This window comes from Acanthopagrus latus, chromosome 3, assembly GCF_904848185.1.
Source record: "Acanthopagrus latus isolate v.2019 chromosome 3, fAcaLat1.1, whole genome shotgun sequence".
NCBI lineage: Eukaryota > Metazoa > Chordata > Actinopteri > Spariformes > Sparidae > Acanthopagrus > Acanthopagrus latus.
In genome coordinates, this window is record NC_051041.1 from 4,275,569 (window position 1) to 4,300,298 (window position 24,730).

Consider the following 24,730-nt stretch of genomic DNA (forward strand, 5'->3'; position numbering starts at 1 on the left):
CTCATACGATTGTGCATCTTTTAGCAGTGAATACGTTTCTTAAAATTAATGTTTAACTGTTTATGACTCTTATTTTGTATTATTCCAGTGATCAGACATCCCTCTTTGCTGTGCTTTTATTTTGAATTACTTTGATGTCGCTTCAATGTTTTCATAGATGTTTGATTTTGATTCAGTCAGTCACTTGTCCTCTCAAAGCCATGCAGTCAGTCGCTATCTTGTGTAGTGAATAGGCTTTGTGCATGTCTGAATGTGTTTGCCACATGAGTAACCCACACTCCCTGTTCCCTTTCTTTCAGAGTCTCTGGAATAAGGTGGGCAAGTGCTGAAGTCGCGCAACGAAGACAAGACAGGATGAGCGAGAGAGGCCCCGGCAGAGGAGGAAAATAGAGAGGGAAGAAGAAAAAAAACGTGGCAGAGCAAGAGAGGAACGCCAAAGAGAATCTCTGGGATAAATAAATAAAAAGATTTGTTTGGAGAAAAGGCAAGCTAGATGAAAAGATGAAGCCGATAAAAAAGCAGGGCCGGCGCTCTCCTCCCTCCACCCGGGCCAAAGGGGGGAAGCGCCGTGGAGCGGGGGATGCCCCAGAAGGAGGGGAGAAGAGAGACTCAGATGAGAACAGAGACAGAAGCAGATCCCCACAAAACCGTACACCCTCCTCATCTTATTCATCTAATTCACACTCAGAATCCTCGCAGGTAGATCCAATCAGAGCACGAGACACTTCAGAAGGGGAAGGGCTTCACAGAGAAGGGCTCTCAGAGGCGACAGTGTCACTTGTGATGGATTCTGGGAAAGTGTTGACATCCTCGGATGATAGATCAGGGAGGTCAGCTGTGAGCAGCCACAGTGACAGCGGTGGGAGCAGTTGTAGTAACAGCAGTACGCCAAGCGCCAACAACAGCCCGAACCCCGCCTCCAGCCGAAAAACAGCCACCTTCAAGGCCCGCGTTCCTAAGAAGAAATACACCTCCGAACACTGCTCGTCATCTATCACTGGTAACCATAGCAACCCTTCCACCAGCACGCCTCCTCCTCTTCCTCTCAGTGGTGGGGTCATCAACCACGGGTCAACGGGTTCAGGAAGTGACATCTGTGTCTCGCACCGTGATGGCAACAGTCAGAGTCGGAGCCTGATGGACGACTTCCAAAACAGGACGACTGGCAGGGAGGGGCCTAGGGATAGCTCCCCAGGACCCCCTATCCTGACTCTGGGAGGGGACAGGGAAAGGCCTGGAAGAGGTGAAGGGCTGAGAGATGCCGAGCGAGTGTCGCCCAGCCCCCTGCCCCGCTGCTCCTCAACAGACACCGCCAGTGAGCACTCAGCTGACCTGGAGGTAGTCAGCGACACACATCCCCTCACACAGATGTCTACACATGGACCACCCAGTCTCTCTGATGCGCTGTCTGACGCTCTTGCCAAAGGGCTGAAGAATCAGCGAGTTCTTGCCCGCCAGCTCAGGAGAAGAATTGATGAGGAGGGAGGCAGCGAAAGGAGGGATGAAGGTGGGAGTTCAGACTTGGTGTTCCGGGCTGGAGTGGTCCGTAAAGTCAGCGGTGAGTTTGGAAGCCTGGAGGTCCAACTGAATGGGGAGAAGACACTGTGGCGTTATCCGTATCGACATGACAGTCCCCCAGGGGTGGTGGACATTATCCTGGATGCCCCGCCGCCTGGGGTCCATCAAATACCTATTGGAACCCGAGTCTGTGTACCATTTGGTAATGAGGAGGGCAGCGAGGGCCAATGGCAGTGGTACAGAGAAGGTGTGGTGAACCAGGTGGACACACACCCTGCGGTGGCCAACCGCTACCGAGTCCTGCTGTCTGAGGAAAGATCTCACTCTATGGATGAGGAAGAGAATGGTAGAGGGGCAGCTGGCCCCACCCAGGCAGTGTGGGTCTCCCGACAAACACTCCGGCTTCTGGTGCCGCCATGGGACCTGGATCTGCCGTCTGGAGGAGGGCGAGATGGAGATGAGGGGCTCAGAGATAAGGAAAGGGAACGGGAGGACAGGGAAGAGATTGATGTGGAGCAGGAGGTTTGTCGCTTGAGCCGGGGGATGGTACCTGGTGTGGGGTCAGTGATGGGGAGAGGAATCCCCTATCCAGGCATGGTCCCTGTTTCCTCAACATCAGGCCACATTACTTCCCCGGTAACTCCTGCATCAGTCCTCAGCATTGCTCCAGGCCGAGAGTGGGAAATTGAGAAAGACTTGGAGAGAGAGAGGGACCTCCAGAGAAAACAGGATAGAGAGAGGGAAAGAGAGCGAGAAAGGGAGAACAGTGCAAAGCAGCATCAACCACAGCAGCACCACCCATACATGCCACTCACCCCCGAAGAAGACATGGAGGTGTCCCACTTTAACATGGTCCCAGTGGGGGCAATCATACCTGGGGCCAAAACAATGGCAGTTCCCCAACACCGCCACATTGTCTCTAAGCCCCCACCTGGCTACCTCAATCCCCACCTGTCTGTGGTGCGGGGCATCGGGATCCCCCCTGCACACATGGCCTTGAACCCCCACCCCCCTCCTTCACCTGTCCTGTTAGGCCTTGACCCAGCAACAGCAGCAGCTGCAGCAGCTGGTGCTGTCATTACCACATCCCAGCTCCCTCCACTCCCTCCCATCTCCTCTTCCACCACATCCTCCTCCAGATTAGAGAAGGCCTCAGGAGGAGGTTCTTCCAGTGGAGCAGGTGGTGGTGGCTCCGGATCAGGTTCGACTTCCTCCTCCTCCTCACGTTCCCGCACCCCACTGACTGCTGCCCAGCAAAAGTACAAGAAGGGAGATGTGGTCTGTACGCCAACAGGCATACGTAAGAAGTTCAATGGGAAGCAGTGGAGGAGGCTGTGCTCCAGAGAGGGCTGCTCTAAAGAGTCACAGCGCCGAGGATACTGCTCCAGACACCTCTCAATGAGGACCAAGGAGATGGAAGCCAGTGGAGGCGGACGGGAACGGGGTGGAGCCAGCAGCACAGGGACCCTCACGCCATCGGATCTGCGACTGAGTGGTGGGAGAGCCAGCTCAGACTATGACTGGGACGAGACATCACGGGAAAGCAGCGAGGCCAGCAGCCGTGGAGGAGACTCCCGTCCCCGCTTGGTCCTTCCCTCTCTGCTCCCCCAGGACCTCTCTCGTTTCGACTTTGATGAGTGTGAGGCAGCGACCATGCTGGTCTCCCTGGGGGGCTCCCGCTCAGGCACACCCTCATTCTCCCCAATTTCCAATCAGTCGCCATTCTCCCCTACCCCATCACCCTCACCCTCCCCGCTCTTTGGCTTTCGGCCTGCCAATTTCAGCCCCATCACTGCTCCCGCCTCACTTACTCCACGCCGCCATCGCCAGCTTAGTGGCACTAAGATGGGCACGCCAGGTGTTGAGCGAGAGCGCCACCTGTCGGGTATTGTGCCCACTTTTCAGACCAACCTCACTTTCACAGTCCCCATGAGCCCCAGCAAGAGGAAGCTTGACAGCCACCCGCCTCCTCCGCTGCCTGCAGTCCAAGATTGCCAGTCCAAACCTGAGCAGCAGCAGCTGGTGGGCTTAGGGGGAGGGATGGTGGGAGACACACTCCTGGGCCACAACCCAGCTGCATTCAGAGTCCTCTCCCCTCAAAGTCAGCCCACAACACCCTCCTCACTTTCCTTCCCCCGGCCTCGTAGCGCCACCAGCAGACCACCATCCTCTGCTGCCTCCACGCCTCCACCCATGCTGGTCTCTCCCACTCCTCCCTCCCCGTTGCCCCAGGAACCCTCCCCGCGCCGAATCGTGCCCCTCCGCGATTCTCCGGTCATTGTCCGTAACCCAGATGTCCCCCTGGCCAAGTTCTCTGATGGTCCATTAGGAAGGAGAGAGAGGAGCCGGTCCAGAGAGCACAGCCAGCCCCAACATACAGCTCCAGGCCTGCAGGTCCCTGTCCCCATCAACGGGGCTACCACCAATGGTGCAGTTCTCCTGCGCAACCCCACATCCACACTTGTTCTGGTCACCTCCAGCTCGGTAAGAAAGTGTTGTTTCTGTGCTACATGATTATGTACAGATTAAGGATGGATGTAATTTTATCTTGTGATCACAGGATGGTATCGTAGCTGTCAAGATATCACAATGGTATAACAAAATATTATCTTTATCATCTGATAGAATGTATCAGCCTTTCATCCAACCAAACCAAAAGTAATTCATTGTCACATACGCCATCATACATAGTGCAATATATAGTGGAATTCAATGTTTGCATTTAACCCATCTTAAGGACTGGGTGCAGTGGGCAGCAGTAACTCTGTAAAGCCCAGGGGCCAACACCAGTTCTAAATCAAGGGCACTGACATGATAATTAATGGGTGACATTTCTGATCCTTTAACCCTGAGAAATATCCATTAAATCCATTGAATAATATTGCATATTTTCAGTGAAAAGAATACTTGATGAAATTCCTAAAAAGCCTTTTTGTTGTTGCAGGCTGACCTTGTAGAAGTGTCCATCTACACTGATTCAGAATGCTTGTTTGATAATATGATGTGTGCGACTGATAATGGCTTTTTCAGGGCTGATGCTGATACCTATTACTAGAAATCAAGGAGACCGATAACCAATATTTGGAGTCGATATTCATTTGCAGTAAAAATGAAGCTCTTTTGTCAAAATTTAGAGCAACCAGTGATGGCATGAACCTCGGCACACTTTACTTTAGTGCTGTTTTAAGTCTAATTCTAAGTTACTTTGGTTGAGTATTTCCTGTATGCCTCGTCTCCACATAACATTTATTTTATACATTTAGTTGCTAGTTACTTCACAGATTGATATTATTTAGTGTTTATAGACTATTCATTGTGAAGTGTTACCAATCAGATATTAATGTGCGTGTGACATTGTGTGAGAGGATGTTGTATGAGAGCCAAAGTAGCACATTTTTAAAATGGTTTATTTTATCTGTTATCTGACAGAAAAAACACTGATACTGATAATCGGAAAAATTCTGATAATGGGCCAGGCCAAAATACTTTTTCTATCAAATAGAAAATACGGACTGTGAATAACCCCTAAAGATGGCCCTCAAAAGTTTGTTGCTTGCTCCAAGGATTTACAGCACTTGGGAGACCCAGAGTCATGGTAGAAAATGTATCAAGATGAGCTTAGAAACCTTTGAAGCCACTGCTGCACTTAAGGTAAAAGCTTGACCTCGAAGTGGTGCGATTAGCTATGTTGTGAAGAAGAGCGTTTGGAACTTGAATAGTGTAGAAGTGGATTGTGCTGCAGGTGTAGATTGAGTAGCAGATTGTAGATATTATATTAAACAAGAATGTACATCTACTTTATTCTTGCTACGAGTCAGTTTCCTGCAAATACTAAAAATATCTTTTTGATGTCTCCTCCTAGTCCCTGGCTCCAGCCACAGCGGGCCACACTGCCCTGTCCAGCCCCTCCACCCCAGGATCGATGCCCACTTCATCGGGCTCGATCCTCTCCTCCTCTGGCTCCGGAGGCAGGGAGAGGGAGAGGAAACCCGAGGGACACCAGGATGCCTCTGGAGGGGCGCTGCAACAGCCAGTAGCCTGTCACCCGACGCCAACTGCCCTGCTGCCGCTCATACTGCCAGCTGAGTCGCCTCACCCTGCTCCACGCAAGCAAATCATCATGGGACGGCCAGGGACTGGTAAGGAAGGACTTGGAGAGGGACTGTGGCTTTGTTGGCGTCAGATACAAAGTCATACTGCTGTACTGTAAAATAGGAAGGGCAAGCTGAAGCTTATGTACTCTCGCCTCGTACTTCTCGCTTTCATTATCTCTCTAGGGTTACAGGAGTGTCATCAGAGTGCTATGGCTGTGACTCATGTACACTTTACTATTGTTTGCTTGCAGAGTAAGAAAGTAGCGTTGCATAAGTTGCATATTTAGGGAACTTTGGCCTTTTTTAGGAGCGTTTTTATTTATTTATTCATATTTAGTAGGCGGGTATGTAGCAAATGAAAGAAATGAAAAGAAAAGGTTCTGATGCTTTGGCCTGAAAGCTGCATACTTTGTTGTTGAACAAGTGAAGCTGTATTTTGCCAGCAACACACCACAAACAATTGCTTTATCAATGGCATTTTAAAAACATTTATTTTTGACTTAAGCTTCAGTCCATTTCAGGTCTGGTATGTAGATTTCAATGTTCAAGAGAGTGTTATACATGTACAATGTATTTTCCCTTCCTCCCGTCTTAAATCACACCATCAACCAACTGTCTAAAACACAGGAGATTTTGTAAATGTCAGAAGGAACATAGAGTTGTTTCAGGGAGAATGAAAAGGGGTGATGTAATGCTTATAAGCACCCTCTCTCCTTCTTTCTTGTACCCTCTTTCGTATGTGTTTTGACAAAAAAATCAGTTGTTAAAATATTTTCTCAGCTTTGTGTGCACGCTGTTGGATATAAGAAAATTGCCCACTGAGAAATAGATGTGTTTGGGTTAATCATATACTGTGTGCTTGTTTCCATGCCAACGTTGCAATATTACAGCCAAAACTCAGAAATGTTACTTGAATATATGAATAAGGCAGACTGTTTCCATTTGAAATGAACAATTTCTCATTTTGTGTCATTTCGACGTGACACCCTCTAAATCTGAAAACTGAAAGTGTAATAAATGTACAGGAATTTGGGTTAGTGCAGAGAGATATTGGCAATTTATAGGTTGTTCAGTTTCACAGCTCATACTGACAAAATGTAGAATATTAGTCATACACATTCAGGGAGCCTGGCACGGTTGCAGCTACGGAAGTTTTCTTTTAAACCATCAATATTGTCAGAAGTTACAGATTTATATTGTGGGGATTTTTGAATTCCACATTTGAATATTTCATAACCCTTTTCTGATTGAATTATAATTTATTCTTGGTTCAAGCAGTAAAGATGACTGAAGAATGAAACCTTTTTTTTTCTCTGAGGCATTAAGATCAGAAAGATTCGATGTATCAGTCGCTCCGGCAGCCTCCCAGACCTGCTGCTCATTGTGTGTAATTTGTGACTCAGTGTGTGTAGTGTGTCAGAGTTATTGAGTATGCCTGCACTGGGGGTCTCACACATGTGTCGGTGTGTGTGCCTGAGTGAGAGATGAGGGGTGTTTCACAGAAACTTTAAAAGGATATTGACATGTCTAGACATGCAAGACTAGAGAGCGGGAGTGTAGAGAGCAACAAGGACGCTGATACCTCCTCCACCCCCCACACACACTCTCACACACTCCTCTCAGTGTTCCAGACAATCAACAATCTCAGACAGGGCATCAAGGGCAGGTCCAGCGTGATGTGAATGTGTTTCATCACTCTCAGCAGAAAAAGGAGTAATTGTATTGCCGGCGTGTTGTCATGGATACACTGTTTCCACTGGTAGAATTAGCGCAGTAAAGCGTTGAGGCCTGAGCTGATTACCGGAGCGCGCTTTTATTTCTCTCTCCCTCTCACATCCCTCGCACTGCTGCTAACAGCCACCTGCCTCTGTAGCGTAACGTTTCCTCTGCCATACATTTTTAAAAACACCTAGAGCCACAGCGGGCGCAGAAACAAACACAGGCAGAAGGCAGCGAAGGCCCCACGGCTGAGATCTCTCCTATATATAGCCCAGCTCAAGTGCAGCTGCATTAGCATCACAAGTTTCATTACTGCTCTCTCTGAGTACATCTGCAGCCTTCAGTGAAGAAGAAGAGATTAGGTCCCTTCTTGTTACACAAGCTCAGGAGCTGTATTATTGATTTTTGCACCCACAGTGGTAGTAATGTGTAGATGAAGGACAGGTCGAAATCTACAGTCGAGTAGCCTAATTTTCTCACATTAAAGAAGGTGTGTTTCTTTATCACTGCTGCCTCTCACCCGTCTTCACTGTCGGCACTGTAAGTAAACCAATAGAGACACATGGATATCCGAGCTGCGTTCCTGTCTGCAGTTTTTCACAACTCACCACTACACTTCCCTAGAATATTCATGCCTCTAGACTTCGGGGTGTCAGCAGGTCCATTAAAAGTTTGAAGAATCTCAAGTCTCAAGATTTCTTTAGCACCTTAAGGATAAGGCTGGCGTTATTCTATATTTTTTCTCACCGTCAACTGTTCTCATGAAAAGTCAGAAACTAGCAACGTGTTAGTCTGTCTGCGGCACTCAGCTTTCTCACCTATTTTCATCCGTCTGAAGTACAGTTTTTAAAAGCTTAATAATTTCCTGAAAGTCTGCTGCAGAAACGTTACTCAAGCTGGAGTGAAATGTGCGCTTGTTGGGGGCTATTTTCAGCGATGGATTGATACACATTGGGTGTTCTTGAGGGTAATTAAAGGAGTTGGATCATGTTTGTTGGATAAACTAAATTACAGTGCTCCTGTTTATCGTAAGTAAGGACAATGCCACCCAGTCCAACGGTGTGGCCTGATGATATGTTTGTTATAGTTTTTAGAGAGTGTAGCTCTATGGCACAGAGTTATTAGGTAAATCAGGCTTTGTCTAAACATGTCTTTGTGTAGTTGTCTGTGTCTTTATGTGGGAGTCGATAATAAGAAAATATAAAACAATACCAGCTTTATTCTCTTTAAAAGTCAAGAAACTGCATCTACTTGGAAAGGTGTGAATCTTCACTGGCCACACACATTTTGCTTAACAAAGATTGTGATTATGATTCACAGGTTTATGATTTAAATGCACAGATATTCTTGATGCCTCTTGTATCACATCCTCAATTGTCTACATAACTGCTAGAGCCTGACGGACACCTGATATTTGGTGCTGATACTAATTTCAGGTGTTAAAAATTGTCTGAAATACTCTCATTTTTTGTAACGATACTTCAAATGTGGTCATCAAATATTTATGACAAAGATATCTAACAAAGGCAGAATAAATATTGTCTCAAATTACATCAGTATACATAGTGAGCTTCACAGGTAATTTCAATTACCCCAACCATCTTTTTCTGCATTATAAGTTCATATCGCCGCATATAGAACAACATAATGTGCTAATACTGATATATCTGTAACAGTCCAATGCCAGCTGATAATTTATGTCAACTGATCTAACAGTCAGGCTCCATTTAGTACAACTGGCTGCTTTTTCATCAATAAATACAGGCAGTCATAAAAATCTGAAAACTATTTTATTTAAGACCTTTCAAAAATCAGACTACAACTGTCTACAAGTAAAAAAAAAAGAATATATAATATGATAGTCAATATCAGTAATCTCTTTTCCTCATCTCAGTGCATAAACATTCAGAAAGGAGACTTAAATCCTTCTGCAGTGCATTACAACTGAGATGTGATCTTCAAAAATACCATTTTCACACAAGAGCTCGCTGACAGGAAACATCCTGAATGTGGCAAACATCACAAACGCCTTTCTCAGAGTTTTGTTTGCAGACATAATCTCAGTGTGAAAGAAGCTGACGTGGTTCCTCAGATTTGTTGCTTTATTTTAACCAAAGTTTTCAGTTGTTGTCAGGTAGATTTCACACACAGACAGCGTAGTTCCCAGATGTTCATTTTCAAAATACTAGTTGTTTTCTGTTTTATCACTCACTGCTGAATTCAGTGCAAGTAGGGTGACACTGTGAAGTTTTAACTTAATTGTCAAGCTGCGGCTGGAAAATCACAGTCAGCATAAGTTGGCTATTATTATGTGTAGGCCGAAAACCTCCTGATTACCTCCTCTACCTTCTACAGGTTTATCTTTACTGATTGAAAAGCATTGCATTTTTACACAGTGGTATTATGAAGATTTGGAAAGTAAAGCAGAGCAACTGGTAATGATGTGTACTTAAACCACAACTGTGGGAGGAAACTGTGACAAATGTTGATTTTGCACCTCCACTGGGTGACATTATGACTCTCAGTGTTACAATGATGTGTGAGAGGGTTATTATGATGTTGACCATACAAATTTCCAGTGATACTTGAAATGTAACGTAACTATCAACCAGTCAGTTGGAAAGAGTCTGTTAAGCATAGTTTCTGTATTTTCATTATTGAAATGTGCGAAAAAGTACTAAATTTGCTATTAATTGTGCTCTTCCCCGCCTTAAGAAAGCAGCTTCTGGTGTGTAAAACATTTGAATAATCCTCACTTCCTCAGCTAAACTTTTTTTATGCAAACAGCAGCACAAACTGCCAGTAAATAGTAACGCCAGAGCACAGCGATTATTGTCATGTGACACCACAATCAGTATCGAAAAGAGAACTTCTCAAACAAACAGCACATCCAGGACATATTTACAGTTTCTCCGTCATCTAGCTCAGCAGTATCTGGATCTCCATTTTAGATGAGCCATGGCCGGGGAATGGTTGGCTAAAAATAGGCCATGTTAATACTTTATTCTAAAATTATTAATGGAAACGGAAACTGGACATTGGAGTGCCGCAGTGGAGTTCATAGCCAGTTTATTTCCACCAGGCTAGACTTTCTATGTGGGATACTGCAGTCAGAGGTTGAAACTGTTTAAACCTCAATCTGTTAAAATCTTTATTATATAAATGTACCAACACTTAGTATAAATGCTGTTTAATAAGACCATGAACTATTCCAATGAGCCCAAAGCGGAAATATCTAAAAGTGCTGTAGTGATGGAATTAGTAGTAATAGTTTCTTGATGGTTGTGGCTGTTGCAGCACTTGTGGTGTTTATTGAAGTTTTACTAGCAGCACTGACTGTAGTTATAGTATCTGTAAAAACAGTAGAAGTCATAGTAGTAGTAATAGTGGTTGTATTTTTAGCATTAGTAGAGCTTCCTTTGAACATAGTGTGTCATCTGCTTTTAACATGAATCATCTATTAGAAAGTATTCATTAAAAATTAACTGAATTAGTACATTTACTGTTCTACACATTGTTGCTATCCTGTGAAGAACATGTGTATCCAGCAAAGAAAACATGTTGCTGTTTTCTTCTTTCTTCCTCTGTGTTTTTTCAGTTAACCCAACAGGTTTTTTGTATTTATTCATGCTGCTTAGGAGTAGGAGTGTATCCCTTCGGTTTAAGAGTGTACAAATCATTGACCGCACATAAAGATGCACAATGCGTCACCACTTCCTCCTACTGTACAAAAATGAAGCCAAAATATCCCAGATAGGAAGGCTGCCATCTGCGCAACAGTTATCGAGCAGTGGTGCTGCGATATGGTAGATCCCACCCATACACCTGTCCACACAGCTGTCAATCATGATGACAGTGACCCTTATACAGCAAAGGCTCAAAAATTGACAATTAACATTAGGTGACTATTATTTTGTGTAAGTTTGCATATCAACCTTTGCTAATTACTATCAAACCAAAAATGCAGCTGAGGTTGATGGGAATATTCTGCACATATTGATACAAAAACCTAATTATAGGTCAAACTAAGATTTGTAGCCTGAAAAATAAAAAGTTAAAGGATCATTAAAGTCATTCACTAGTAAATGTAATCACTAACAAATAAATAGTTGTTGAGATAAATCAATCTGGACCTAAGCCATGAAAGTTCAGTGATGCGTGGCTTTTATTTGACAACAACTAGGCAAAGAGTTTCTCAGTTTATTATCAGTTTAATTAGCGTGCATATTGTGATCTATATCTGTGTAGGAAAATACTTAAAACAAAATAGTACATTAATATTGTAATATTTCTTGTAACCCTATGACCCATCTCTTGACCGTAGTAACAGAGTAGTGTACATATTAAAACATGTACTCTGTGTTCTTCTTTTGGCCTGGAACGGTTCCTGCTGCAGAGACAGTTGAGTTCAGAGTCTGAAGCTGGGCAGCACTGTGGCAGCCGTCTAGCCAGAGTAGTCTGGAGTCTGGAATCTCTGTGGATAAAATAACAGGTTCCCTCATCACATCACACACCACATGACCCCTCAACTCTCATTATCCTGAGGGATGGTCTGTGTGTGTGTGTGTTGGAGACAGGGGCAGAGTAGGTGACTGAATACACAACTCCATTCATGGTCTTCAGTCTGTGGCAGTTTCTGTGAAAGTGTAGTTTTTAGTAGCGCTTTAGCTCATCGCTGGCTGACGATCACGTCGGACTTCACATGCTGCCAAAGGGCAGAGCGCTACCTTCTGTCTACAGACCACGATACTGAGAGGAATAAACATGATGACATTTCACTTTTTCTCTCTCCCTCACTCTCTTCTCTCTCCCTTCGTGTTCCCACAGTTTGGACCAACGTGGAGCCGCGGTCGGTGCCAGTGTTCCCTTGGCATTCGCTCGTCCCTTTCCTGGAGCCCAGCCAATCAGGAGCGGCTGCCCAGCCTGCTGATGGCCAACAGCTTGTCAATCAGAGCAAAGGTAGAACATGACCCCACTACTTTTCTCTGGACATGACATCATGACTTTTCACCCCAGAGATGGACACAGATGACTAATTTCACTGCTTGTACCTAAAAATATATAACTATATTTCATAGTCGAGTATTTCCCACAGTGAAATAATCATAACAGGAAATACTGTGTATGGCTGTGTTTCTCAAGTACAGACTGCCAAAACACTCCAGTACACAGCCAGTACAAATGTTGGTTGGATATACCAGCAGCCAAGTCAGTGTTTCCCAAAACAGTTGCGACTGAACTGCAAATCAGCACAGTTGGTGTTCACACCGATATAGTTCCAATAACATTGTTGATAACACTATTTATTGACTGGAGAGCTAAAATTTATTCAGAGACTAATTTTGACTGGAGGGTACGGTCAGTAATCCAAATGCATTTCCTTTCCCACAGAGCTTGAAGCAGCTTTATTTTAGACTCTGAGTTATCTTTCTTTTTCATCTGTTTGAAGGCCACAGCTATTGATTAACCATTGAGTCTATCAAATGTCAGCAAATAGTGGATAAAATCGCTAAGAACCCACAAAATGCTTATTTTGTCTGACCAGCAATATCAAAAACATAGAAGAGCAAACTGCAAACTGAGTAAGATACTCAGTTTGCTGCAAAAATGTGACAAAGAAAAGCATCACAACTTAGAGACCAGAGTCAGTGGATTGTTGACTTTTTTGCTTGTTAAATAACTGAAAATGTCTGCCGTCTAATTTCCTGTCAGTTGACTTATAGATTAATTGACTAATTAGGGATTGTACAGTGTGGATTTTTTTTTAGCTGATAAATAGGGGCTTCAATTACCGATAAGATAACTGATAATTTCACCCTTTTGTAAAAAGTCCAAAACATGGAGTTTATGTGCACACGAGGGCAAGAAAGTCTAAAACGGATGACTTAATATTCCCCAGCTGTAATAACATTAGATGTATTAAAACTAATAAACTTTTTCCCTCCTCTCAGAACCCTTGCGGATGAATTGTGTGCTGCCATTCTTCTTCCTCTCCTTCTTTGTGCTTAGCGCTGGTGGATCACAAAGTAAAGGTGCATTCTGACACCTACTATTTTGGAGTGTGTGGATGGCGTACAGTTTGTTAAGTCCATGAAAGCACTATAATTTCACTGACACTGATAAATAGCTGATAAACTAGATTTCCTGATAAATTGTTGGTCAGAGATACATCATGCATCCCTAATTATTTAAGCTGTTGATTTACAGTTTGTTATTTTAGGACGTATGATCATAAAATATAAAGCTCATTTTATCGGCGAGGATGATATGAACAATAACATAAAAGTAATTTCCTGGCAATAAATGTACTGAAGTATCAAAAGTACAAGTAAAAGCATGGTACTGTACACTGTGGGCCTGGCTGAACATTGGATATTCAGCATTTTAGTGATTACTGATTAATCAGTGTTTTTATTATCTAATATCTGATTAAATTCATTAATTTAAAACTGAGCTTCATTGGCTCTGATGCAGCACACACTCTGCAAAGTGACTGGCAACTAAAGTTGTCAAATAACTGTAGTGGAATAAGTATAATAATTTGCCTCAAATGTTTTTAAAGTGGAAGTATAAAGTAGCTGAAGATGAAGATACTATACGTATCTCAAAATTGTATTTAGGTGCAGTATTTGAGTAAAAGTACTAACTTAACATTTCATCGCTGGTTATATTAGCCCTATAGTAATAACAGTAATGGGGACTAGTCTCAAGAATTCAATAAAAGTGATTTCACAAGAATACCACATTAATATACAGATGAAGTCACTAAACCCTCAAGGTAATATCTCGTTTTGTATCTGAATAGTCTTCAACTCTATATGAAGTGTTCCTCTTACTACTGCAGCAGATTATAACATAGATGTAGTCAGAGCTCTTCACACCTCCCACACTCAGTTGGCCAGAATAGAGGAGCTATCCATCAACAGGCTGCAGCAGGGGAGATCTGCGTTTACACATATGGGACTGATAAATACTTCCATAAAGCTTTTCTCTAACTGGCTTTTATTTTCCAGAGCCTCGTTGTGGTGTGGCCCTAGTGAGCGACGGGCGAACCGGTCCTCCGGACCTCGAGAGGGGATCGCCGTCACGCCCTCCCCCGACCAATGACAATCCTCCTACAGACAGGGGCGGGGCTGACAGCGAGACAGAGAGCGACACAGATGACCCGTAAGTATTAAGTGTATTATTATGAGGCTTATTTTTCAAACTTCTTCCTGGTGTTCTCGAGACCAGAGAGCTTTGAGAAGTAAGAACACCGCCGCAGAGATGCCCCTTGGAGCACAGAGACACAAATATTTATGAAGTGAGTGCTACATGACCAGAGAAAACAGAGAATAAGGGCTGTGGTGTTCCCACTGGTTCGAAAAGGTACCAGGACCAATAAACCAAGTTACACTCCTGCTGATGGGTGACGTGCTGCGGGTTGGGCGGTGCTTTATTTTGAAACAGGAAACAGTATGGTGTCTGGCTCCTAACGAACAGCATCGGATTATAGCTAAATGGTTATAAAAAATATCTTTCTGAAAACATTTTTGGCAACAAATAAACGCCTAACATGATCATTTGGTCAGCACTGCCTTGTTTTGCAGCTTGATCAGAGGTTTTTCAGCCTCTGTTTTCACAGGACAGGTGGCCACTTCCAGTTCACAAACTTTATTTACTGCAGTCCACTGAAATACAGCATGACACCCTGAGGATGGCCATTTGTACTGCTGCGCGTGGGTTGATACTCAGCTCACTTTTAACATTCATTGTAAGTGTTTTTTAAATGAAATGAAGTAGATATCTGAAAAGGCTTTCAAACCTTTCTTGCCACAAGATTTCCTTGGATTTTTCTCTTTTTCTTCCACCAAAATATTTTTCTGAAAACCTTTTAGGCAGCATCAGGCAGTGCTGTAACAGAATACAACATCCTGAAAAACATCATCTGGCAGATTTTGGAGGGGTTTTGGTGCCAGTCAAATTAAGAGTAATTCATCATTGTTCATTTGCATTTACTATCAACATTGTTGTGATGAAGATTACCATTTAAGGTTTCAAACTGTAAGATGTTTTCTGTGTATCCCAAAAATGTTACTGTGATATTGTATTATCGCCATATACAACATATAATTTAGTATTTAATTTTAGTTGATTTTTATTTTATATTCGTTCGTGCTATGAATACCATTAATAAATGAAGGACTTGGGAGTAGATATGATTTTCACTTCTTTACTTCTCCCTTTGCAGCAGCACAAATAAAATAATATTAAATAGCAACTTTTAAATTAGATATATAGTAGGTATAATAATATAGATATTTTAAGTGCAGCTTGTCTGTCACTGGTTTCCTCTCCCTCTAAATTCTAGATGGCCAGTCAGGTGAGAAATAACAGTGTAATGAATTAGAATTAAAAATGAAATACAGTTCACTTTTGACAGCAAATACTGCGATATTTATTAATCCAATAGTCTTAATCAGCCCAAGCCTGCTACAAATTTTGATTAACATAGAACTCATCAGAGTAATCCTCAGCCGTGCATTTTGTGTTGGTTGTCAATTCAACATTATGAGACGAAGAGGGAAGAAGTTCAAGGGACAAACATAATATTTGATTTAATTTCATATGTAGAGCTGTGGCAGATTGACCACATTGTGAAATGAGGCCAGTCCACCAGTCAGACACAGGAAACAGACACAAACGTTAATCTGATTTAGGTCAAGTTTACATCCAAGTGCAGTCATTCATATCTGTTATCCCCACATAAACTCACTGAAATACTGCGGTGGGATGTCTGGATGAATCACTTAGTTTATATTATGTTGTTATGTAAATTATAATAAGCAAGCAACATATTCCCGATTTTATCGTAACTCTTTTTCTAGAAGTACATTGGTATTCATTTCAAAAAAAGTCTCTGCAGCTGTATTGAATTAACTTTATATACGGGAAACTAAACAATAAAAAAATGTTGTCAACAAAGTTCTTCTGCTAACCTTTAAAAAACATCCTGACTTGTTTAAGTGCTGTGTTTAAATGGTGTAAACTCATCTTGAGCCAACTCTGACATTGTGTTTGTTTCCTCTCTGCGACTCTGGCTATGACTCAGTAGAGGGCAGATCGTAACTGTAGATTATATTAGATGTAGTTTCGAGCAGTAGTTTGAATTGCCGGCTTTAAAACTCTCAAGGACGCTACGCACAGAACAGGTGCACTGAAATCCACCTCTGACAGTGAAATTCAAAAGAAACAAACAACAACAAACAACTTTTTCTACCAGCTGCATCAGTGTGTGTGCGTGTGTGTCTGGCAAGAGTTGTACAGTCTGTGCTTGCTCATTCCACTCAGTCTCAGGCTGCGTCTCTGCGTCTGCCTGGGTTATTGCTCTTTCAGAGTGACTCAGACGGCTGTCTGGCTGGTAGTGTGGTTTTGACTGTTTCAGGGTCACCGTGCTCACAGTGATGGCGGCTCTGTTTGGAGCCGCCATCGCTGTGAGCACAAAGAGAAATCGCTTCAGCAAATGCTCAATGTTGCAGTGACTACACCTGTTACCTGGCTGTGACTCAATGGAGAGACTCAAGGCATTAATGAAAAACACAGTCGACACACTTAACGAGATGTGAGCGAGTTATTAGGTGTTTTGCTCTGCTTGTACAAATACACGCCTAATTAACTGATGCTGACAGATGTATGTGCATGTGCATGTTTCTTTTGTAGTTCTTAAAGGGACAATTCAACACAAAATCCAAAATACATATTATTCCTCTTACATGTTGTGCTATTTATGTGTCTAGATTGTTTTGGTGTGAGTTGCAGAGTGGAGATATCAGTCATAGAGATGTCTGCCCTGTATAACACTCGGCTTGTGGTTTGAAAAACTCAACTATAATGTGTCATTCCAGAAATCAAGATCTGGTTACTCAAGATTATCCACAGATCTTGTTGTGAAGAGTTTAATTTAGGAACTGGTATCTTTCTACCGAGCTGCATCGCGCAGAAGGACAACATAGATTTATTCTTTGACGAATGACTTGCCTAATGTCAGCTGGGGTTGGCTCCAGCCACCTGTAAAAGGATAAGCGGTTATGGGTAATGGATAGATAATGGATGGACGGAAGAGAAGTGCCGTCCAGCTCCATTATATTTGAGAGAATCATCTCCAAAACTTGGCCAAAACAATCCAGATGGATAAACAGCACTGCAGATAAAAGGAGGGAAAAGGAAAAACGTGTATTGTTGATTTTTGGTGGTCTGTTCCTTTAACTACTCTGCACTCTCGAACTGACAAGCTGAAACTTCCCCGTGTAGTAACTGTAGTGCCACACACTAATACAAGTGGATGACATCACCTAGCTGAAGCATGTTGTAGCCAGCAATAGTTCGCTGACCGAAGATGTTCTTTCAGCCTCCTGTCACCATAATATGTCTCCCATGATGATTCCTGATGGCGCCAACTACAAAGAAAGCTGAACACCACCCACACACTCACACACACACGCACACACACACACACACACACACACACACACACACACACACACACACACACACACACACACACACACACTCACATCTGACCCCAACTGAACCCACATGTAACCTCAATCTCCCTCCCTTGCTCTGATAATTGTGACACTGTCCTTTTTTTCTCGTCTCCCGTGGCTCAGTGTCTGCCTTCGTGGCCTTCATCTTCTTCATCTCCTTCTTTCTTCTTATGTAATCTTTCCTGTATTGTGTGTTATTTCTATATAATGAAAATGATTTTGAAAAACTAGACAAGAAGGCCAAAACCCCGCTATACACTTCTAGTCACGGCTTGACTCTGAGTTCAGTCTCTAACAGAGAGTCAGACATTCTGTCTGACAGCTCAGTTTCAAAAGACTTTTCTGCTGGTTATAATTGTCGTGCTGGAAATGTAAACAGCCTTGCCTTTTTTGCCCTTTTTGCCAAGAAACCATTTATCGAGGTTTATTCACCACCGATTATCTACAGTTGTTAGCTCTATTGCCAGTAGTTAGGAAGTCTGTGGTGTATGCTTTATGTAAAAAGATAACCAGAATTTTAAACCATCAATTGGCTGTTTGCTTGTGCCTGGGAGCTTCTGGCTCATTTTTGTTGACCCTCTTCCGTCTACAGTATCAGCCTTGATTCATGCTTCATTATTCATGTTTTCTCTTTGGCTCTCTGCAAGTGTCACCACAAATATAAACTGTGGTATTATTAAAATAGTGATACGAAATTTCACACAAAGTAATGTCTGTTTTACTATTTGGTTCCTCCAACAGCTGTAATACAATGAAAATTCAAGCTGAACCCAGTTTGTGACAGCATTTTTATTTGCTTTTTCTATTTACTCTGTGTCTGGTCTCTTTTTCCTGGAAGCTTGGCTTGCAAGAAGAGTGCAATTTATCGGTGGTAGGAACAGCAGTTTCTGCGGAATTAACACAATAAATATTCACCAGTTATCATGCACAGTGATAACAACCACAGTTGAGGAGATAAAGAGAAGTGTGCTGATTACATTCACAGTAAACGAAAGGGAAAAAAAGTCAGAGAGACAAAGGGAAGCGACTGTTCTGGTTAGCTGACATGTGATCTCTGTGTGTTACAGAATCAATAAAAATAACAGATGTGGTTTGTACTGCACAACTTGTCACGCTGGTTGAATGCTTCATGGACCCTCACACCACAAAGGTGTGAAATAAATACGACAGTGTTAAAATAAATGCGGACTCGTCTCTAAATCTTTCACAACCCTTCAGCCTTGTTGCTTTCCTGAAAGTCCCTCACAGGAATCTCCCTCCATTTCCCGTCTCTTGTGTACTTACAGTTTCACTTTTTCTGTGTGTGTGAATTGCAGTTTCTCTCCGGGTGTGGCCAGCGATCCAGCGCCCTCCTCTGGCCCCATGAAGAGACGCACACAGTCCCTCAGCGCCCTGCCTAAGGACGGAGACAGGAAGGTCAGACGTCCGACAGTCAATCAGTATAGAAAGGGCAGAAAGATAGAGAAAGCAGGCAGATTACTGCTCATTGAATGTCACTCCTGCAGCTCACCAGAAATGTCTAAACTTTCTGTCCTCTTCAACACCCCTACCAGAGGGAGAAGGACCACATCCGCCGTCCCATGAATGCATTCATGATCTTCAGTAAACGCCACCGCGCCCTGGTGCACCAGCGACACCCCAACCAGGACAACCGGACAGTCAGCAAGATCCTGGGGGAGTGGTGGTACGCTCTGGGGCCCAACGAGAAGCAGCAGTACCACGATCTGGCCTTCCAGGTAAAGAAGCGTGTTTGGTTCACTTTGGCGAGGTTAAAGGGTAGACTAAGAGGTATATTATATAACATTCCTGCATTCAAATGTCTACAAATGACTGATGAACATTTCTACATGAACGTCTTTACACACTGGAATTGTTTGTTTTCATGCGATTTCATGATAAAATTAAACTTTAGTGTTTTAACTTATTAATACATCTTAATGGATCGGACTTGAGCCCTGTGACAGACAGCAAGGATGAACCCAAAGACAACAACTCCCATGACCCCACATGATTTGATCTACTACTACGTTTTTGTTTACATTGAGAGATCGCAGTGGCAGAAATTACATGCTGAGTCTTTAACATTCTGGTAGTGAATTGATCAGAATGTTTTCAGCCAAATATCAATACATTCACATTCACCCAGACTTGAATGATGTAATTTGGTAGTTCTCGTGAGTAGTGAAACACATCGTGGCTGGACTTAAATTACATCAACTGAAAATTAAAGACCCTCTCCTCCTCCTCCTCCTCCTCCTCCTCCTTCTCCTCCTCCTCCTCTTCCGCCTCCAGGTAAAAGAGGCCCACTTCAGAGCCCACCCAGACTGGAAGTGGTGCAACAAGGACCGCAGGAAGTCACTGTCTGAGGGCCGTGGGACGCCAAAGGAGTCACGGGAAAGGAGCATGTCGGAGAGCATAGGTGTGTGTGTGTGCGTGTGCGTGTGTGTGTGTGTGTGTGTGTGTTGATTAGCTCTGATTAGCATCTTGAAGCCAGCGTTCAAAATGCCTCTTACAAGTCAAACTTCTTAGATCAGTGGGTGGTTTCTACCTCATCAACTGGTTTATATCTTTTTGTCTGTTTTAGATCCTGCAGTGACTTAAAATATTGAGTCAGATGAAAAATAATTTTGCTGATACTTTGGACAGAGTGCTGGTGGCGATTTTATGAAACTAATTCAAAGTTTTATTGATCTGTCCCTCCATTATACTCTGTGGTGTTTGATCTTCGCTCAGAGTCTTTCTCCTCTCTTCTCCAGATCCCCATCCAGAGTCCCAGGTGCTCGAGGGGAAGGGAGGAGGCTCGGGCTGGCCAGGGGGATCGGAGCGTCAAGGGGGGCTGTTTGCAGGGCAGCACCCTCGTCCCCGAGCCTTTTCCCAGAGTGCCGTGCACACCCTGGAGCAGAGAGAGAGGGAGAGAGACCTGGAGAAGGTAGGAGGTTGTTAATTTGTAGCTCAAAGGCAGCAAACAGACTCTGGAGATCTAAAGATGTGAAGCAAACGGTTACAGATCTCCAGCTAGTTTATTCTTAAATCATGTTCTGCCAGTTAAGTCAAGACTATTATTCATGCACTTTTGTAACATTTGTTGCATCTAAGAGAACAAAGAGAAGTGTAGAACTAATAAAAATGCAGAAAGAGAGGCTGTGTGAGCACGTTCGCATCAACATGCGTGTGTGTGTGTGTGTGTGTATTGACCCACAGCAGACGTGCGTCCCCTCACACTGCAGAGCGTTTTGGTTGAACTCTAGCGGTGAAAGCACGCTGTTCAGAAACAGTTCAAATGGACTCTCTTTGTTCTTTGCGTGAGGGCTTGAGTTGCTGCTGTTGAAAACCCACTGAAAGCTCTGGGGGAGCTCAGCCTCCAACTTCAAAGGTTTCACTTTCTACTTTTTTAGAGCCTTTGAAGGTATGAGACTGGTGTTTGCTGCTTCGCTCCTAATCATGCGGGAATAGGCCTGCATGTTAGCTCTTTTGTTTTCAAGGCATTCATTTAATGCTGCTGGCAAAGCCTCATACTCTATGTATGCATGCTTTGATAATAGCAGTATTACTTCTGAAGTGTTGTTGTTTGGTACTTAAGGTTATTCTGTTTGAGTTTATAAAATAAATGTTATTATTCCACAGGATTTCTTTAAAATGTTTTTTTCTCCACTTTCTCAGGAGGACGGGGCGAGTTTGTTTCGCCACCGGACGCTGCCTCAGTCTTTGTACCAGGGCGGGGTCAGCGAGGATGTGACGAGTGACGAAGAGCGCATGGTCATCTGTGAGGAAGAGGGGGACGATGATGTCATGGGTGAGTATATGATCAGCACAGTGGCCTGGTGGTTAGAGAGACAGTTGCATAACCTCAGTCATACTTTCAGTTCCCACAATGATCAGTGTCTTTACAAAAGACACTGTCAGCAGGTCACCTAAAAGCTATAAAAAAAATAGCTGAGTCATTTAACCCCAGCACCAGACCAGTAAGTGCTTGTGTTAAAATATAACAATATCGAAAGGTCATAATTGGCTATTTGATGGTGATAGTGCTGTCTTTGCAAGTTTAATGTCCAGGTATTGTCAGTGTTGCTGTGTGATCACAAATTAAGTCACTTCCAGGCAACAGTTGAACAAATATGATGTTTGTCAATTTAAAAGACAATTTTGTCCGTCAAGAAAGTCGCAATTTGTCGTAAAGATGATAAAATACCACTGACTTCTGTGTGAAACTGCATAGTGAACTACATTGTCTCACTCAGTATAAACGTCTCCAGCACCAACATGGCCGTCACCTCAGCACAGAAGAAGCATTAAAAAAAGGTAAAAAACACAAGGAATTGGGACAAACAGAATTTATAGCTCTCATACGGACCAACTGTATGAGGTTTTAGTTACGTCACTTACACAACTTTTGGGTGTGTAGTCTTTCTAATGATGTACTTTGACAGTCTTGATTAGTTTTATGACAGACTTTCTACTTTCTCAAGTTGAAAATGACCTTTTAGATTGACAAACATCAACATGTGTATTTTATGGCACAATTCAAACAGAATCAAAAAAATATTTGTTTCTTGCCATTCACTGCCACACATGTTCCTGTGAGTGGTCCACTGGAATAGTGTGTTTAGTCCATTATGCTGAAGGTTGCTACAACCCTGACTTCTAATATGTGTCCCACCCTCAGAGGACTCCTGTCCTGAGGGCTCCATTGACCTCAAGTGTAAAGAGAGAGTGACGGACAGCGACGAAGACGAACCGGATGGACAGGTAGCTGCAGCAATCATCAAATAACTTCATTCTTTCATTTAGTACTTGTTTCTAATACTCGTTTGTATGTAGTCGCCGTGTCAAGGAATTGAGTTTAAGGCACAAGAATTAGTAAAAAGTCTGCACTGCAAAAGCCTCTAAGAGTTGCTTTCTTATATCAATGCTGCAGTTCTCTGTTAAAATCATTGTATCAGTCGTTGGTGGTTTCATTTGAGCTTTTGATGTCTGAAGTCCTTAATTCCCATCAAGCATTAAAACCCACAGATTTTTCAGTTAGTTGAGAAACTTGTGTGTTCATGAAGAAGAGAAGAACTTTCCATAGCAACTTTCCCGGCTTTGATCTCTCCCTCTCTCCATCTCTCTCTTCCCTCCAGCATGGCTTCCAGCCAGTGGCTCGCTCTTCTCTCCCCTCTTCCTCTCCCTCCATCCCTCACTCTGATTCCACCTCAGCTAAAGGGAATGCAGGAGGAGGTGGAGGAGGAGGAGGAGGAGGTGGTGGTGAAGAGGGCTCTGAGAGGAAGAGAAAAAGAGCTCCAGATGGAGGAGAGGAGGGGAGCGATGGAGGATCCAAAGGAGAAGAAACAGCAGCAGGTGTAGGAGAAGGAGGTGGAGGAGGCGGGCAGGGTGTCTCCTCTCTGTCCATCGCTGGCTTGACATCCAACGCCCAGACTCCCATCGCTTTGGCCCAGCAGGGTTCAACCCAGGTCCTCAGTGGTGTCCGCATGGCTCCCACCATGGTGACCAATGTTGTACGACCCATCGCCAGCACCCCCATCCCCATCGCCAGCAAGCCAGTGGACGGAGCCGTCACCCTCAGTTCCCTGCCCCAGGACAAGAAAGCCGCTATCCTGATTGGAGGAGGTGGACCTCAGCAGCTGCCAATCACTGCAGGGGGTGGGTACCTGTCCTCATCCTCCTCTCCCAGTCCAGTCAGTGTCAGCCCTTTGGGGAGCAGCGGCCTGGTCACTAACCTGGTGCTGGGAGGGTCCTTCCCCGCTGCCCAACCAGTGCAGCTCCTCACCCCGCAGCCGCACGCACAAACCCCCCTACCTGTCCTCCAGCCCCAGCTCCACCCCACTGCCGCCACCTCCTCCCTCACCCCTCCCGCCGGCGCCAAGCCGCTAGCTCAGGTCCAGTACATCCTGCCTACCGAGAGCCCCTCCTCCCCTCAACTCACCCACCAGCAAATTCTCTCCCTGCCCACCAATGCCGCCGTGGCCAATGGCGTGCACTCGGGGGCGGGAATCAGAGTTGCATCAGTCAGCCCCGGGACCAGAGGTGAGACAGAGAGCAACGATTGGCTGAAGAAAAGAATTAGTTAGTGTACACTGGTCCACTGAAAACTAAAATGTCTTTCTTTGATTTTTCTTATTGCTGTGGCTCCCTTATTTCTTACTAATCACCTCCACAGGAAGCACTGAAAATAGATGTGATTGGCTTACGTAAAGAGGAGATAAATGATTGACAGGAGAAACACTGTTGACATGAGTATGAGCGCCCGCCGCCCACCCAAGCCTTAATCACTCTCTATTCATAAGAGTCAGAAGCAACAGAACATTGTTCCACCTTGTTATGAGCAAAGAATTTCACTATTATCAAAGGCTGAAATGTCCTCTCTGTCTCAGTGTGTCTCCACCCACCCGTCGCTCCTGTCCTGTCTTCACCTCCCCTCCTTTGCTCGATTCATCTGTTTCTCACGCTGAGTGTTTTAATTCTCTCTCCCTCTCTCCGTTTCTCTCTCTCTCCCTCTCACTCATTAGTCCAAACCCAGTCGCCTGTCTTGCAGAGCAAGATGTTGGTTCCCATGGCAACAGTGAGAACAGGGTCTACTCCTCCTCATCCTTCCATTTCCCTGGTCGCTCCGCCTCTTCCTGTGCAGAACGGCCCCGCAACAGCAAACAAGGTAAGAATGTCAACATGAGTGTCATCAGCGCCGAAGATAAATCGACGCCACCCTGTTTGGTGACAGGTGACAAGGTTGTTACATCGACAGCAGCACCGAGAGCATAAAGACCAGACAGGGCTGACACATGTCCCTGATAGGAGCACAGTGGGTAATAGAGGGTCGCTATGGTGAAGAGAACTTTTTTTAAGAAATCTGCCTGATGTTCCGTCAGAATTTATCAA

General features: G+C 44.1%; 1 protein-coding gene across 4 annotated transcripts in view; it reads left to right on the plus strand.

Moving 5' to 3' along the window:
• The window catches only part of cica (capicua transcriptional repressor a), a 48,580-nt gene that overhangs the window by 13,585 nt on the left and 10,265 nt on the right, over positions 1-24,730 (plus strand). For 3 of the 4 annotated variants that reach the window (XM_037092551.1, XM_037092550.1, XM_037092552.1), the window contains 12 exons: positions 300-4,002; positions 5,381-5,657; positions 12,159-12,290; positions 14,345-14,498; positions 19,174-19,273; positions 19,411-19,593; positions 20,150-20,276; positions 20,614-20,786; positions 21,518-21,650; positions 22,521-22,603; positions 22,978-23,881; positions 24,364-24,506. In XM_037092551.1, coding sequence (XP_036948446.1) covers positions 502-4,002; positions 5,381-5,657; positions 12,159-12,290; positions 14,345-14,498; positions 19,174-19,273; positions 19,411-19,593; positions 20,150-20,276; positions 20,614-20,786; positions 21,518-21,650; positions 22,521-22,603; positions 22,978-23,881; positions 24,364-24,506 — 5,910 coding nt within the window. In that variant the 5' untranslated portion in view covers positions 300-501. The remainder of the gene's footprint in view (positions 1-299; positions 4,003-5,380; positions 5,658-12,158; positions 12,291-14,344; positions 14,499-19,173; positions 19,274-19,410; positions 19,594-20,149; positions 20,277-20,613; positions 20,787-21,517; positions 21,651-22,520; positions 22,604-22,977; positions 23,882-24,363; positions 24,507-24,730) is intronic. The other variant, XM_037092553.1, reaches the window with a different exon arrangement.